This window comes from Mytilus californianus, unplaced genomic scaffold (assembly GCF_021869535.1).
Source record: "Mytilus californianus isolate M0D057914Y unplaced genomic scaffold, xbMytCali1.0.p SCAF_9, whole genome shotgun sequence".
In the NCBI taxonomy this organism is placed as follows: domain Eukaryota; kingdom Metazoa; phylum Mollusca; class Bivalvia; order Mytilida; family Mytilidae; genus Mytilus; species Mytilus californianus.
Window position 1 is genome coordinate 53,849,222 of NW_026262745.1, and position 17,666 is coordinate 53,866,887.

General features: G+C 30.8%; 1 protein-coding gene across 10 annotated transcripts in view; it reads right to left on the reverse strand.

Moving 5' to 3' along the window:
• The window catches only part of LOC127715534 (serine/arginine repetitive matrix protein 2-like), a 111,974-nt gene that overhangs the window by 18,242 nt on the left and 76,066 nt on the right, over positions 1–17,666 (reverse strand). For 9 of the 10 annotated variants that reach the window (XM_052221614.1, XM_052221611.1, XM_052221615.1 and 6 more), the window contains 2 exons: positions 17,431–17,474; positions 15,975–16,034 (listed from right to left, as the gene is read on the reverse strand). In XM_052221614.1, coding sequence (XP_052077574.1) covers positions 15,975–16,034; positions 17,431–17,474 — 104 coding nt within the window. The remainder of the gene's footprint in view (positions 1–15,974; positions 16,035–17,430; positions 17,475–17,666) is intronic. The other variant, XM_052221612.1, reaches the window with a different exon arrangement.

The window sequence follows — 17,666 nt, forward strand, 5'->3', positions numbered from 1 at the left end:
TTATTTCAAAATATAAACCTGCAGACGTAAGCAACGTGAAGATCTCTAGGGTAAAGACCTTTTAGCAATATTTGTAAATAAAACACTCCAGCAGCTTACTATTGTACCTTTACGTCCCAGCAGCTTAATATTGTACCTTTACATCCCAGCAGCTTAATATTGTACCTAAACGTCCCAATGATCTCAATCAAAACTAAGAACTTATGTCAAAGTTGTACCCAGTTACACCATGACCAAGCTTTTCAGGAGCGTAAAGTTGTTCCAACCTTAATCCGAGGAACCAAATATTAAACCTATGGTCAGTTAAAACCTAGGCACAGCAACAAGGCAAAAAAAAAAAAACACTTTGAAAATGTCAGCGAGTGCAAAACAGAAAAATCTACATCATGACTGCTCTGGGATATAACAGTATGATAAATTTCCTCATGGAGAATTCCTGATATCTAATATGTGTCTATGTTACAAGGCAGAAACATAATCCCTATACAGACAATGTATGGTGCTTTTTATTGGTTTGAATAAGACTGAGTTGCCAGTCAATTCTTTTTTTTATCCAATACAACCTCAGACATCTCATAAGATGATGGGGACAAAAATAATTTTATACATCCCAATTGAAATTATAGGAAAATAAAAAAGATCAACTGATTACCTTCAATTTTTTTCCAGTTTAAAACTGAAAACTGATTATTTTACACAAGTTAATTAGCAATTAAAAGTGTCCTTAAATTGTTTTTTTCTAAAATATTTTTTACAACATTTAAAATCAAAATATTTAACTTAATTAACATTTATACAGCCAAAATAGCAGTAGTAGGAGTACTTCTTTCATTCATAATTATCCACTGCATTACATTTGCCCTAAAGATTTGTGACAAAACATCAGACATCGAATTGGCTTCCTACTGAATAAATTTTTGTCATTAAAACATACCTCCCAACAGAAAATACTGGAATTGGTATATCCTTCATCATATCAGACGTCAAAATTATTCATATTCATTGAAAAGCAATGGACAATAAGATCCAAAAATACCATTCAAATATAGATACAAATTTGCCAGACCACAATTCAAAATATATCAATTTCAAAAATCGTTAATTTCACTACATTATTCCCCATTCAAACAAAACATAATGTTTAAACTAATCAATATAGGTAAAAATCATTAAATATTCATTATCATGACTCAGGTAGATATATAGTGTATTCTTATATTAATCATCATGTAAATATTTAACCTCTGTTTTATTTTAATAATTCTCAATTATCAATCAGTTAGGTCAAGGTAAACATTATAAGAAAATTTCAAAATGTATCCAATATTTGGTTCAACCTCAAAAATGTGGCATATAGTAGTAGATCAAGAATGCTTTTCAGAGATTTATTTTAAAAGTCCATTAGTATCTGGCAAGAGGACAGAAAAATTAAAACCATAAATAAATGACTTATTAATCATAAATTTTTGCATTGCCATAAAGGAAGAAGTTCAAGATTGACCAATTTCAATAATAATATGAAAATAAGAAGATGTGGTATGATTGACAATCAGACATCGCTCCATCAGAGACCATAATGAGGTAAAAAATATCAACAATAGGTCACCGTAAAGGCCTATAACAATGAGCAAAAGTCATACTGCATAGTTAAAGCTATAAAAGATCCTCAGACATGCCAAATATAAAAATAATTCAAACAAGAAAACTAACAGCCTATGATTTATGTACAAAACAAAAAACAAAAAACAAACACTGAATAACAGGGTCCTGACTTGGGAAATTTAGGCACATACAGAATATGGCGGTTAAGCAGCCTTCTTTCCATTGCACTGGTTTAAACAACAAACAGTGGAAAAAAAGGTAACTTTCAATCATCCTTGTACAAGTGATGTCATAACGAACCATGTTTATTTCTGATTTTATATGACCTAAAAGAAAATGATATGATTATCAAAAACATATTTACCTAACATCAAAGAAAATCAATCTAGAAATAAACATCAAGCATTCAGTGAAAATCCACATTGATTTTCATTGGTCTAAAGGTAGTTTAAAGGTGGTCTATTTTTTTTTCAGACATGTCAAGAATGATAGAAGATACTATTTATAGTTTCTATATATTTGGATGAACTGCACATCACTCATACCTTGGGGGTTTATAAGTAAATCCACAAGCAAAAGTTGGAGATTAATTTTCTTGGCTTTGGTACTCCTATAGGAAGTAACTGTGCTCCTCTCCTCATGGACTTCAAAAATTTTATCTCAATGACAAAATGTAACACACCAGACATTCCCACATAAAGCCCTCCTTAATAGAGTCCCCATCATCTTTTTTGTTTGTACTTACTGAACTTACTCATCATAGATTTTAATAAAAGCTAACTTTTCTATCAACTTCAAGGGTTTCCAAGAAGAAATAAAAAGGAAATTAGTAATCATGCATACTTAGTCCCACCTCCACAAAATGGTACAATTTTTTTTTCACATGTCCATATATCACTCCCATTGTTTACAAACTGTCAATTTGTCAAGAAATTGATCACTGTGCAATACATGTACTGTTAAGAATACATGTACATGTAATTGTTGACATATCTATGACATTGTCCAAAATATAAAATAAGCATAAAAATGATGGATTTCTTATTTAACCAAGATTGAGAAATGCCCAACTTTATCTTCTGTATTTTGAGTGTTTGTTTTTTTTTGGGGGGGAAGGGGGGGGGAGCAGAATGCTGTAATCATGAAACAGTTGCATATTATTTTGTATCTGAATCATAAACATTATTAATGTCTAAACCATTTGTACTAAACATCATCTTCCACAAATTTATATTTTATAATTTCAAAATGAACAGGATCCAGAAAGCATGCCAAAACAATAAATTTAACAAAGCACTCATGTTTTCATTACTAACACCATTAAATATAACATACTTGAACAAAAATCTTGTAATCTTTATTCATTTTATGACTTTAAATATAATAATTTTTCACTTCTGTATCTGTAAATTTTGTTTTATCACCAGATGATCTTTGATGTGTCACCTGTCCTCAGGTAAAACTGTCACCTTGTTGATTTCCTCCTTAACTTCTCTACTGACCACAAATGTTTCATTCCAATTTATGTGAACCAGGTTATACTTCTGATGACCAGTCACTGACCAGTCACTGACAACAAATTACCATTTATGGTCCGAGTACACAGTTATTTCGTAGTGCATTTCTTTTAGACAATAAATGAAAATTAAAAAAATCCCACCTGCGCTTTCTCAATAATATTTTTACAGTGTGTTGTACTACTTTTGGGACAAATTATATCAAAATTATAGAAAACTTCATCGGCTCTAACTCAAAATATGGACAATTTCATGCTAAGGGGGTCTTCAAATCTTTTGACAGCCTCCGAAGTGCTAATTTTTAACATTTTTCAGCTGGACCAAATCACTACTTTACTTTAAAATTCATGACCCAAATTTTTTTACAGTGTCATTTCACCCCCCTACTTACTATTTGAGTCATAAAACATGGAGAAATAAATTCGGAAGGGGTATAAAAAAAATCGACAAGTAACACACTGTCCACACTAGGGACTATATTTGTGGACAACGAAAATCAAAGGACGATAACTGTGTACCCGGACCTAATAGGGTAGAAAAAGTTGACCAATCTTAATGAAACTTGGTATGACCAAAGCTTATTAAATTATAAGACTGCGTACAAAGTTTCATGGCAATAGGATATATATTATAGACAATATGACTAATTCTATATTCAACTTTGAGTGTTAAATTTAGACGTTAAAATTGAAAATTTTCAACTATCAACATTTGGGGCTTAAAAAATTAAAATATTGCAAAAAAATACTTTTGAAATGTCTTAATATATAATATATTATGTATTAAAAGCAATAGAGTACTCATTTGATTTATCAGACTTATTATAATTATTAAAAAGTCAAATTTATATGAGCCTGTGGCTAAAAATGGAGGTTTTCCAATGAAGGGGGGCCTTACATGAAGATGTAATATTTTCCAGCAATTTTAAATTTGTAAAGCTTTTTGGTTATAAATAATCCTTACATATGTATTTAATGTACTTTAAATGGAAAGAAAACTTACAAATAACATATCACATTAGTTTAAAAGGGTCTTAGGCCAAGTAAGACTGAAAATAATTTAGGGTCAATTTAGGCCGTATCACATATTTACATTTAAAAATGCATATTGAAGCTATATGAAATAAAATTTTGTGTCTTTTCTATCATTTCTATACTCAGGTGACATGATACAATAAATCTGAGCACAAAAAGACTCTTGCATTCAACTTTTTTTGCAGACAGTATGGTCTGATACAAAGATTTTTCACTTTTTAGTGAAAAACATGCATGCAATTTTAGTCTCAACAGGCTTATATTTGAACCACTTGCTATCCTACAGAAGAAAAGAAAGATATTATGTGACATAAAACAGGCACAAAAGACATTGTTAAGTGCTTTTTATACAAATTTAGTGAGGTCTTTATAATGGACTTCAACTTTTATGTTCCAAGCTCCTCACATTTAACTTGATCCAAACAGGGCGTTAGACGAGGACCATATATACAACACATTTTGCACATATTGTCTGAGATAATCTTCTTTTCTGTAGATTCAGAGTTCACAAATGAGTAATACAACTGGATTGAAGCATAGAAACACAAATATTGACACATAAAAACCTGTCAGATAGAAAGTCAGAATGCCACTTATGCATCAAAATTGAAAAAGCTATGAAATGCTTATTTTGACCATAAAATGCCAAAATTGGTCATTTTTGCAGAAATTCTATCAAATAAAAGTTTAAATCCTTTAGTTTTATGCTATTTGATAAATTGACACCATCAAATCATTCAGGGAAGTTGCCAAAGTACAGATTCTATATTTCCAGATTTCACCTCTTAGGTCCGAGTACACAGTTATTTCGTAGTGCATTTCTTTTAGACAATAAATGAAAATTAAAAAAATCCCACCTGCGCTTTCTCAATAATATTTTTACAGTGTGTTGTACTACTTTTGGGACAAATTATATCAAAATTATAGAAAACTTCATCGGCTCTAACTCAAAATATGGACAATTTCATGCTAAGGGGGTCTTCAAATCTTTTGACAGCCTCCGAAGTGCTAATTTTTAACATTTTTCAGCTGGACCAAATCACTACTTTACTTTAAAATTCATGACCCAAATTTTTTTACAGTGTCATTTCACCCCCCTACTTACTATTTGAGTCATAAAACATGGAGAAATAAATTCGGAAGGGGTATAAAAAAAATCGACAAGTAACACACTGTCCACACTAGGGACTATATTTGTGGACAACGAAAATCAAAGGACGATAACTGTGTACCCGGACCTTATTATCTGTTTCCGTAATTGACTATGCATATCAAATTATTATATATTATAGACTTTAGGATCTGTCAATATAACACAAATTAAAGGTCATATAAATATATTACAAGCTGTCCTTCATCGCTAAAACTGAAGTTTAAGACAATTTAAGCATTTATTCAAGCCTATATAATAATTTCAGAAAACAAATTGCACAATAGTGCACGTCATTGAAAAAGAAAAATAACAGTCTAGAATCCCTTTACAACAACAAAGACCAACTCAAATGATATAATTCCAAGGAAAAGATGTCATTCTAAAACCCTCTTTTTCCCCCTAATTTACCATTATTGATAATCAATGATTTCAAAATTCCTGAAATATTTCTGTCAGCTGCTGATGACAGAATTTACCTGAGAAATCAAGGTAATTTATCCAATTTAATATTGATTAAAATATCATATTTCCATAAAAAAAAAATCCTGGCACCATATTTAATGCTACATTTATGTTCATCAATAATTGTTACTGTGGCCTAGGGAAACAAGATGGAGTCAAATGATGAAATTAATTTGTCAAAGCTAAGGTAACCTGCTCAATCAAGATAGCTTTGCCAAGGGTTATAAGCAGTCCTGAACAATGGTTTCTTGATGTCAAATGAAAGAGATTGGAGTATGGAGACTTATACCCACACTTCAAGCTTTGGTCTCCTAGATAAAAATAGTGGCTCAATAATCCTGACCAAATAGATCTTATTGTCGTAATCCAAAACCTACCTAATCCTGACAAGTTCAATGATATAACATGTTAGAAGTAGCAGAATTATCACAGGTTCAACCATAACTAAAAAGGGGAACCTCTCAAAGCCAGCAATAAGTATCTGACCTCGGAATTGGATAATACATAAAAAAGGTAACAGGAATTACTAACAATACTGGACAGTACAACAGCTGACCCCATCAGCCACTGTCATTCAACTACTTCCGAAAGACAGACACAGAAAAAAAATTTTGACTTGATACAATGATACTTAAGAACATATTCAGAACAGGAATTGGTTAATTTTTCTTTTCCACTGGCCATTACATACATGGTCACTTTGTGTGTGGTTTTTAAAGCTGAGATGTAGAAATATTGACAGTATTTGCCCTCCAGATCTATTCCCTTGTCCCATTACCTATTTATCTCATAAATTCCATCAACACAATTTATTTTATGATAATATATTGTATACAATACAAATACAAGGTAAATAGTTTAGAATTATATCATTTTCCTTGTGTATTGTTCACAATACTGTAATGAGATGTCACTTTTATCCTCTAGATTTCAGAGATTTTAAAAATGAGCCCAAAAACCTAGTTGTATTGTAATAACCATACTAAAAGTCATCAATGTATAATATGAAAACTGTCTTATTTGCCGAAACACGTCCTTATATCAATCATATCTTACGTTTACACCTAACAAATCACACAAAGCATATCAGGGTCTTATATGGTCACAAGTCAAATATTCTAGACAGGGGCTGATCTAGGACTGTTGTTTAGAGGGTAAGACAGTCAATATCAAGGCCATGTCTATAGAGGGCTGCTCTAGGAATGTTGTTTAGAGGGTACAGACCGGCATTATCAAGGCCAAGTCACAGCTTATTAGAGGAAGAAGATACATGAAGGGGACAATCAAAAACCACAAAGTCCAAATAAAAACAAGCAACTTCATGGCCAAAAATAAACACAAGAAAATGACAAAATACAGTCAACAAAACTGTTCTATAAAGAAACTAGATACAGTAGCATGATCCTATGACCGAAAACTGGGTTTGAACTCCAGTGCTTTTGAAGGGTTAGCAGAACTGTGGTGCTTAAGGCCTGTGGTCCCTTCATTTACTCATTACAAGAAAAAAATCTACTATAATTGCATTAGATGATGTCACAATCAAGTAAAAAAGGATGGGTACCATGCACCACAGAAACCTTCTATATCTTTAAATTAAGATGCTATAAAACATGTTATATTACCATGCCATATCACATACCTCGATCTTATCCCGTTATGTGGAACAAAAGACATTAAATCCATATTTAGCAATATTATATTCCCCCGTGATACCAATCAGATAATCAACTGAAGTACTGTTTTTCTCCTGTACTGAAAATCTGTCTTTGTGAATGCAGTCTTTCTCACAACGTAATTGTCATTCATAAATTAAAAGTATGTGGTCCTATTAAAACACACGCAGAAATCATTAAAGGAGAGACAAGGCCTGGCTTCTGCACTCTTCTAGACAGGACAAACTGACCACAATAAAGTTTCAGATGTTCACCATCTTAAACAATTGTAGCTAAAGATAGATCCTTACAGGATATGTGCACTCATGTCAACAAATTTCACATAAGCAGCTGAAGAGCCCTCTATAAGCCACCACTTTCAACCTATCACGCTTGCCTTAGTATCATTCTTTGACCTAGCTAAAGTTCACACACTGCAAATGTTTGACTCAATCCTTGCTTGTAAGTTATGCTTCTCCAGCAGACTGAGAACAATTGGGCATAAAGCTATCAAAGCCAGGATGGTTCTGAAGATGAGGTTAACAGGATACTTATCTTGTGAAGATGCTATTTCCTTTTTCTCCGTTTTAACATAAATATCCTTTCATCTGTTTTTGTCTTCTGCACCTGACAGAACTGATCTATAAGTTAACCTTCTGGCCTTCTGCGCTAATTTGCAACACACATTTCCATGCCAAAAATATGCATTTATTTTTCAAGCCATTAAGTTTCTGAACATTTTGTAGACAGATAGGTAATTGTTTCCAACTTGTCAAAATAACTTGCATGCATATGGAATACCCCAATTTAGAATTCATGTACAAGACAGCAGCTGTCTGTAAACATTGCAATGCAATCACAGCACTGATGCAAATTGAGAATGCAGTTCAATCATCAACTATAAAATCTTTTGACTTTTCCAATCTTGAACATTATAATGAATAAATCATCCTTCATTAAGCATGAGTAAACTATCTCATACACTATTAAGTCTTCAAAATTTAGCTGACTTGAGTTTCCACCAAATTAAATCAAGATTAAAATTCCATTTAATCAGTTAATCAAGTGTTAAATTTGTGACCATTGAAATTCAATGACTTTTGAGTGGTTTAGGATTACTGCTGATTACCACCTAACTCTCTGACACTTGACAAATCCTCACTGAACTGGACTGGTATTTTATTGTTTGTTTTTAATCCAGGTAATCTTAATCTTGAAACAGTTACATTTTTATTGTCATACTCATAAGTATAATTTTCCTTATTGATTCTAAAAGTCATGGTTTTGATAATTACATGTTTACTATTTGTAATTGTAAATCATATGATCTACAGTGAATTTGGTTTTGATAAAATGAAAATATTATTTCCTGTTTTAGAACAATAAAACATTTTTTCGATTGGGTTGTTCCTCAAATGTGTAATAAAAAAACATATGTTTTGAGCATCTTTAGTCAAAAAAAACAAATTGATTATATTTACAATTCATAGGACCAGAGCTATCTTTAAAATCTTGGAAGTCCATTTTTTGTTTGTTGCTTTGGAAACTTTGAAAAACACCAGTAAATTTAACCTGGATTTTAACCTGTCACATATGTCATGTTTAACAGTATTTTTTATATAATTTCATTCAACATATCTAGCTTCTGGGGAAAGTAATACACAAAAGTATAAGTTTTTGACAAGATGTACAACACATAAATGTGTCAACTTTGAACTTTATCACCTTTCTGGGAAGTTCTTACACAAGTTCCTGAAACAAGTATTGGACAGCCATGTCATGTATAACACTCAGAAAACCTTATCTGAAGCAAATTAATAATCACATACAGCATTTACTACTCACAGTTCAAATTATGAGAGACACTTTAGAAAATAAAACACTAGAATATCTGCCTGCAAAGCATGAAAATCCATTTCTAATAACAATATAATAAAACTGGTATCTCTCAACTATGTTCTCATGGTATAAATGGTTTGATCAAAATTGGTAGCAGTTATATCAACCTCAATACAAAACTTAATGAATGTCAAGAAAGAACATAGTCAAAGATCCAAAACTGACTGGTGTTGAATAATATGGGTGAAATATCATTAAGATACCACATTAGAATTCTGACAAATATAACTGAACACAACTTAAAAGCTGACAGACAGACAGACAAACAGAATATGGTAACATTATTTCTTGGTTGGACATAACATAAATGATAATGGACTTATGACAGCTTTTATAAAGATAAGAAAGTTAAATGCAATAGAATTTAGTTTTTGGGGAAACAGACAGAGTACTGTATACTTAAGTTGTATTGTATGATGTTTATAATTGATTAATAACTTTATACCCCCCCCTATGTTGTTAATTTGAAATATTTGTTATTACCGGTATATACATATGTATATAGACTAGTGCTTAGTACGCAAAACAATTCTGATCCAAATGTTGTTTTTAAATACAAAATTTTCACGTATACTTTAGAAATATACAACAATATTTGGCAAATCAAAGCTAAATATTTTGTCAAACAACAGCTGATCGTAGAATGTAAAATTGTTATTCATTTACCAACAAAAGAAAGTTTGTTTTGTAAAAACAAAATATATTTAGCAAACATATGTAAAATGTCAATTTTGTTTGTATTACCATATGTGGGACAAATAATATTTATATAACAATTCACGTTTATCTGATATACTGACCTCCATCCATCGTGACCTTTGGGAACAACTGTATTCAACGGTAAATTCCTTCGATCCAAATAATTATCCCCATCCAGCAAATAAACAGGAAATTCCATTGTCAATCCCTCCCTATACCGGACATACTTCCAACGAAAACACAGTTATCCACAACAATTCACCATAAGTGCAATTTAATCAATCACTGTTTACTGTTTACGATTATTTAATTTCTCTCTCTCAACAAGGATGGACTTCATGACGAAAGTAAACTTGTAGGAGACTTACAGTCTTAATTAGAGGACTAAATTGATGAATGAATACAACTTTGACCAAACATCAACATCATACCTGGCTGAACATGGCACCTTACCTCATATAGTTAATGACAACTTTAGAGGCTCCCTTAGGGCAGTAATATATTTATGGATAATATCAATTCACAATTGCTACCAGGATCAAAAGTATAATTTTTTTTTTCTGCATTCCATTTATTTTTATGTACAACACCCACTTTCGATAAATTTAAAAATAATCCAGTAAAAGTCGAGGTATGATTGAGGATCTTTTTGAATGTGCAAACTAATATCTATTATGGACCTGATATAATGTCCTCAGGTATAATAAAAGAATGTTACACAGAAGTTATGATTGTATACGTAACAATAGAATATACAAATAGATCAAAGTTTATTTAATGGATAAGTAAAAATCTCTTTTTCTTTAAGCCCCTCACAATCCACTGTGGTATTTATAGGGAAAGTAATACAATATATTTAGTCACTTCATATTACAGAAATAATCTATTGATTTTTATGGGCCAATTTCATTTACTGTAATATCATGTATAAATTATAATGGGATATAACCATATGTTGCAGAAAATAATACAACGTTTGTAATAATTAATAGCATCGTGTGGTATAAGAAGGCTAAAATATGTTGCTAGATTGAGCACTGAATGCATACTACCATGATTTCAAATGCATATTTTTCATTCACCAAATTACACATAGTACATGTATATATAAAGCTGTTTCTCTTTGAACAATATCCTCCAAATTAAATTTTGTATTAACATAACAGACAACTATCCTATATAGAAATAAGAAGATGTGGTATGATTGCCGATGAGACAACACTCCACTAGAGACCAAATGACGTAGAAGCTAGCAACTATAGGTCACCATACAGCCTTCAACAAAGAGAAAAACCCATACTGCATAGTAAACTATAAAAGGCCCCAAAATGAAAAATGTTAAACAATTAAAAACCGGATTCATGTACAAAAACAATAAATGAAAAACAAACATGATTGACAGCAACAAACGACAATCACTGAATCACAGGCTCCTGACTTGGGACAGGCGCATACAGTATGTGTATTTTAAAACTTCTGGTTATAGATATAATATTTTCAGTGCGACCTGTCGAAACCGGACTAATTGCATACTATACTGGACGAATCTAATCCAACTTTCATTCATAATACTATGGAAGGGTTAAGTTTTTTAATGGCCTCCACAATACAGTTTAAATTTCAAAATTCTTTTTATATATGGTTATTCTGTATAATTTGAAAAAAATATTCTTAAAAGTACATGATTGTCATTTTAAAACTGGATGAAATAAAATGTTGAAACATGTGAATATTAAACTTCAATATTAAACCTTTAAAACATAGTTAGAAATTCAAATAGTTAAATCTATAATACATTCTAAAGACCCTTGATGAAGAATTTAAACAATTTGATTCTATTCAGTCCCTTTATAGATTTCACAGGCCATAAATATATAACATAGGTTAACTACTGTATATACAATGACAGCTTTACTTTGTATTAACCTGACATGTTTTTAACATTTTAGTTAAGAACAATAGATAAACCTTATGATGATAAAATCAGCCATCAACAATCTTTTAATATCTATATTTAATTGATGATATCTAACTATATATGCTACTAATTAAAAAAGATTAAGAATAAAGTTGGAATTGCTATGGGATTTGTCATCAAAGGTATTTTAAGATTTGGTCAGAAATATTGTCTTAAAAATTACCTTATGCTGCACATTGTCAAAGATATATAGATTCCACCGCTGCACCAAGTGTGTAACAATATTTCTCCACTTGAGACAGTTAAATTTTAATATTTAAAGAGTGAGGCTTGCTGAGCTTTTTAAATAATTAAAATTCAACTGTTGAGAGTGGAGAAATATCATAGTACACAAGTTATAGTGGTGGAATCTGTTTTTCTAATGATTTTAGACGATATTTAAACAAAGTTTATCCTTCCTTTTCAAAGATTTTCAGAAAGTTGTGTTCTTTATATGTGACGTCATCAAACATGGTCGCCTTTTTTCATGACATGACAATAAGAAATTCAGAAGAAACCAAGAACATTTGACGTCATAATTAAATTTGAACCAATCATTTGCCGAGAACAAAGTTTTCTCAAGAGATGAATCTCACAATGATCGTGAAATGTGAAAAAAGCATAAAAATTAGAGAAAATGTTTTAATATACTTGTTACTCCTATGGCATATTCAATATGATCTGTGTTCACAAGTAGAGCAGATTTGAGTCTCCTGTTTTAATTGCCATTGCGACACAATGAATAATTTGCCATCCTGTTCAGCAGATCTGTGTATTATTACCTGTATTGCATCTGCAATGCCTGAATTAAGCCAGTGATATGGTGTGAAACTGTGGACTCTGTTATTATTTTTGGATAGTACTTCTTGTTGATTTTGTGGATGAAAAACTATGAACAACAAAATACTATTCTTCCTTTAAGTTTGTGTGCAGAGTTCTCAAACCCACCGAATTAAAGGGTACATGAAAGAATAAACTTCTTCAAAGAAAATAAATTTACAGTAACAATTGTATACAAATTGTAAATTCCCAATTAAGGTTGGCTCCTACATATATAGTAGAACAAACCAGACAGATATATGCTCAGAAAAAAATTTCTTAAGAATCATACAGGTTAAGCCACTAACAGAGAAATGCATGTTTCATGGAGAAAGCCGCATCTTTTGTTTTTAACATTCCATTGTTTCAGCCCTTTACAAGACCTCAAATTTTACACCTGAATTAATTACCAGGTGAAGATGTACACCTGTTATCACATTCCATCTATATACTATGTCATATTTATACCATATACAACAGGATGACTACACTAAATACACATTCTTTTAAACATCCGAGCATAAATTATCCATCTTTCCTTTTTTGTCAAAAAAAAGGTCCTTCTACAAACGTAGCCAAGGATGCAACTACTGTTAGTTTAGGTCTCACTTTAGCAGCCTTTAATTACATTTTAAGTGTTAAATTAATTTGTATTCATTTAATTTTGACATAATTTTTTCTCATTTGTATAAATACTGTCAAATCAGATTTCATTATGCACATTTATTATTCCCAATCTTGATAACCCACAATTATGCAAATGAGATACCAGTACATGTTATATAGTAGAATATTACTATTACTATTAATTAAAAATTAAATATGATTTGTTATTATGCAAATGTTAATCCTGTGATATATATTGCATTCATTTTTAATTTAAATAATAGGACATAAATGAATTCTGCCAAAGGCTCTTAAGAACTTAAAAAAAAACTCCCAAAAGACTTTTATATGCCAAAAATTAGAAGAAAAAAAATGAAAAATTTAGCAATTCTTCCATTTGTAAAGGTCATAACTCTAGAACAGTAAAAGTGACGGCACCAAAATTCAAACTTGATCTGTATATTGTGGTAATAAGCATCGTGTATAAGTTTCATAACATTTGGTTGAGGTAAACTTAAGTAAGAGAACGGAAACGAAAAATTTAGCAATTTTTCCTTTCATTTGTAAAGGGGCATAACTCTAGAACGGTAAAAGTAACACCACCAAAATTCAAACTTGATCTGTATTTAGTGGTAATAAGCATTGTGTATAAGTTTCATAACATTTGGTTGAGGCAAACTAAAGTTAGAGAACGGAAACCAACTTTGGGACGTACTTACAGACGGACAAGGGTAAAACTTAATGCCCCCTCCGCTACGGCGGGGGCATAAAAACGACCATACAGTTGTACACCGGGATAAGATAGTGGGAAAGTTTTTCAAAGTTTTAAGGATCCGCAACTTATTTACAGTCTGCTATTATGATAAGCAAAATAGCCAGATTTCAGATGGCTTTTTTTAACCAGATTATGGACGTTTTGAAACATCGAAAAACCTGCAGCATTTAGCCATATTTGCACCCATATAATGCCATGATAAACCTATGAACAATTACATAAAACAAGAACCAGTGTTTGGTTAAATCATGTAAAATAAATAGCTTCAGTTTACATTTGAGAAGGGTTCCTCTTAGACAGGTTTCGCTGATCAATGTTTTTTTTTGTATTGAAACTACATGTACTATCCAAAACTACTTTAAAAAAAAAATAATAATAAAAAATTACCAAAAAGATTTTATCATTGAAATGAATATAATATTCCAGACAAACAGCTTACCTGAACATGAGCATGGCTTAAGTCTAAGAATGTTTAACTACGGTTACCAATATCATCTTTTAAGGACATTTATCTTAATAAGTTAATGGAAAACCAGACAGGGAATAAATTATAACACTGAAATTCAATTTAAAATTTCGCATTTCTAATTTTATGATAATAAAGATATCATTAAAATCAACAGATGAATGTATAAAGTTTGTGGTCAACATCCTTAAAATGGTCAGTTCAATGACCTTAAGACCAAAAGTCAAAGCAGAATTGTTAACTTTTTATGAGGATGCCTCTCATTAAATCTAAAAGGTCTTTTTTTAAATATAAATCTCATTATTCAAACAAAGAAAAGTTAAATTTATGGTAAAACAAAAATAATTTTAAGATGAAGTAGAAAATTTATTATATAATTTACAAGCACTTGTGAAAACTTCTGAATAGATCAAAGCCCTTTGTATGAGTTGTTGTAAAAGTACAGTTTCTAAATGATGAACCAGGTGTATCCCAAGCCGTTACAAAAAGCTTACATCAATGCAAAAAAAAAGGACCCCCTCTCCAAAATAAGGAACTTCATTCTAAGGTTTTGATAAAAGTAAACTTCCATTCAAACTGAGAAGTTTTTAATTAAATGAAGACAATTAGTTAGTTATCTATGGTGATGTGAAAGTTCTTTTATTTTATTTTTTTTCTGATAACCAAAGTTATCCATAAGAGTAAACCTTCAATGAAATGCTTCCGAAGTTTCACAAATACTAATGTGATGACACAGATATTCGTAAGTCCTAAATTGATTCCAAGTTCTGTTTTTCCTACTATAGAATTTTTTATAAGAATAAACAAATTATAGTTTTCAAATTTGAAGGGGATCTGACAATAAAATACAGAAAATATCCAGGTAATGACAAATACATGACAGGTTAAAAAGTAGTATATCCTCCACTACTTTACTGCATGGGGTATAATAATACATTTTTTATGATAATCTATTGTCACAGAATGGGAGATGTTCCTCTAAACTGAAAACATTTGTATAGGCTCTACATTCCTTTTTCATAACATGTACAATTGAATGTCATTTTCACCACCATTACAATACCTATAAATTTTCCAAATAATAATCAACTAACATTAAGGCTAAACAGATATCCTAATGTAATACATGCAACCAAACCAAATAAACCAAGATTAAAATTTGAGTTATCTCCCCTCTATTAACATTTTTAAAAATATCAGCAACCACCTTTTAGAAGTTTAGAAAGCAAAATAAACAATACTGATTACAACTCATTAATGTAATTATAAAACAGTTAGTCCACCACAGGTCTTATGTTAAGGAATAAATATTATAAACATTTTGTGTACATACCCGGAGTAACGAGGTGACTGAATTATTATCGGGACATGTTTCCTTGTCCTTATAGAATGTCTAAATCATGAAAATGTAGCACACTTATCAAAATGCATTTTAGAACATATATATGTAAAATTTTATAATATTAAACACTCAATACTTCAAACTTTTTTGTTTGAAACCTTTAGAATTTAAACAAAATGAATAAACTACTTTTTACAGGTAAAATTATACACTACTTCTCAGAATCTCAGACAAGGCCAAAAAAAAAAGACTTTTAAGATCTATTAGTGATATCTGCATGTCAATGCCATCTAAATGCTTAAAATTCACTTAACCCTTTAACAAAAGTGATGACAGGACAACTTATCGCCCATCTCGACTCGAGTACTTATACACTTGTATAAAACAAACAAGTATTCATGTGAATTTTTTTCTGTCAAATCACGAACATTCATTTAACAAGAAACAAGAGGACATTCTATAAGCATAATTACTTTAAATACTTCATCAACTTGCATAAATGCACGTTTTTATTAAATTTTACAAAATGACACGTTAAAGTTACAATTTTGTTGAGTGTTTATTAGACAGATGTATGTCACTTACGGTCAGTTCAAGTGTTCATCAAATTTATGGAAGAGATTAAAACTTGATAATAATCTTTACAAGATTGTGTGTGCACATCTAAAGAGTCAAGTTTTGACCTAAAACAACAAGTAAATGTTGAAGTACTATATATTTTCTAAGTTTTCTGTTAGTTTTTGGAAGGACATTCAACCTGTTTGAACGAATTAACTTTAAACCAGATCTGCTTGCTAAACTACTTTCCTCAAGTGAATTATACACAGAATAGTATCATATTTCACTCAGAAATTACATTTAATCTTTTTAAAAATCTAAATGTAGTTTTGTAATGATATTTTTTCAATGTAACAGAACTTCCGAAGATATCAATCGAACGAAGACGTAATACATTCAAAATTAAATCTAAAAAATACTGCTTTAAACTTTTATAATTTCAGGGGAATTTCATGGTACCAACCAACAATCAAAAACTTATTTGTAGTAGGAGAAATAAAGTAGTAATGTTTCAATCAATCAAACAAATGTATAGAAATCTGTCATTTTTAAAAATTTGGGGGTCAGCAAATCTACTTGGAACTCACTCAGAATTGTAATACATTGCTAGACACTGGAAGCCAGGAAGACCTTGAGAAAATTTGCACTCTGCAGAATTAACATTTTAAACAATCTATGTGAATCAATTTTGCAAACTGATATATGAAAACATGATGATGATCAGGAAAATTTCACACTTGTGTAGGTTTGTCCACATAGTTCCACAGCAAAATATCTAACAAAATTAAATATATTCCAAGAATGAATTCAAAGATCTTCTACCTCTTGTTGTCTTGCTTTCTGACTCTGGACTTTTGAAAATAAAATAATTTAATTCTGGTTGACTTACCTGTGTGGTGTTGTATCTCCACTTGACTGTAAATCTTTTGACATCTGTAACATATCACAAATAGAGTTATCTCCCTTTGTTCATTAATTTAAGTAAACACATACAGGTTGATAAAATTATATTCTTTCACACAATCTGTACTGTTTCACTCAAAATGTGCAAGGAATAGCTAAGAAAGAAGGAGGGTCTTTCAGAATTAACCTGACAACTAAAGTCTAATTTTTTTATTTACAAGT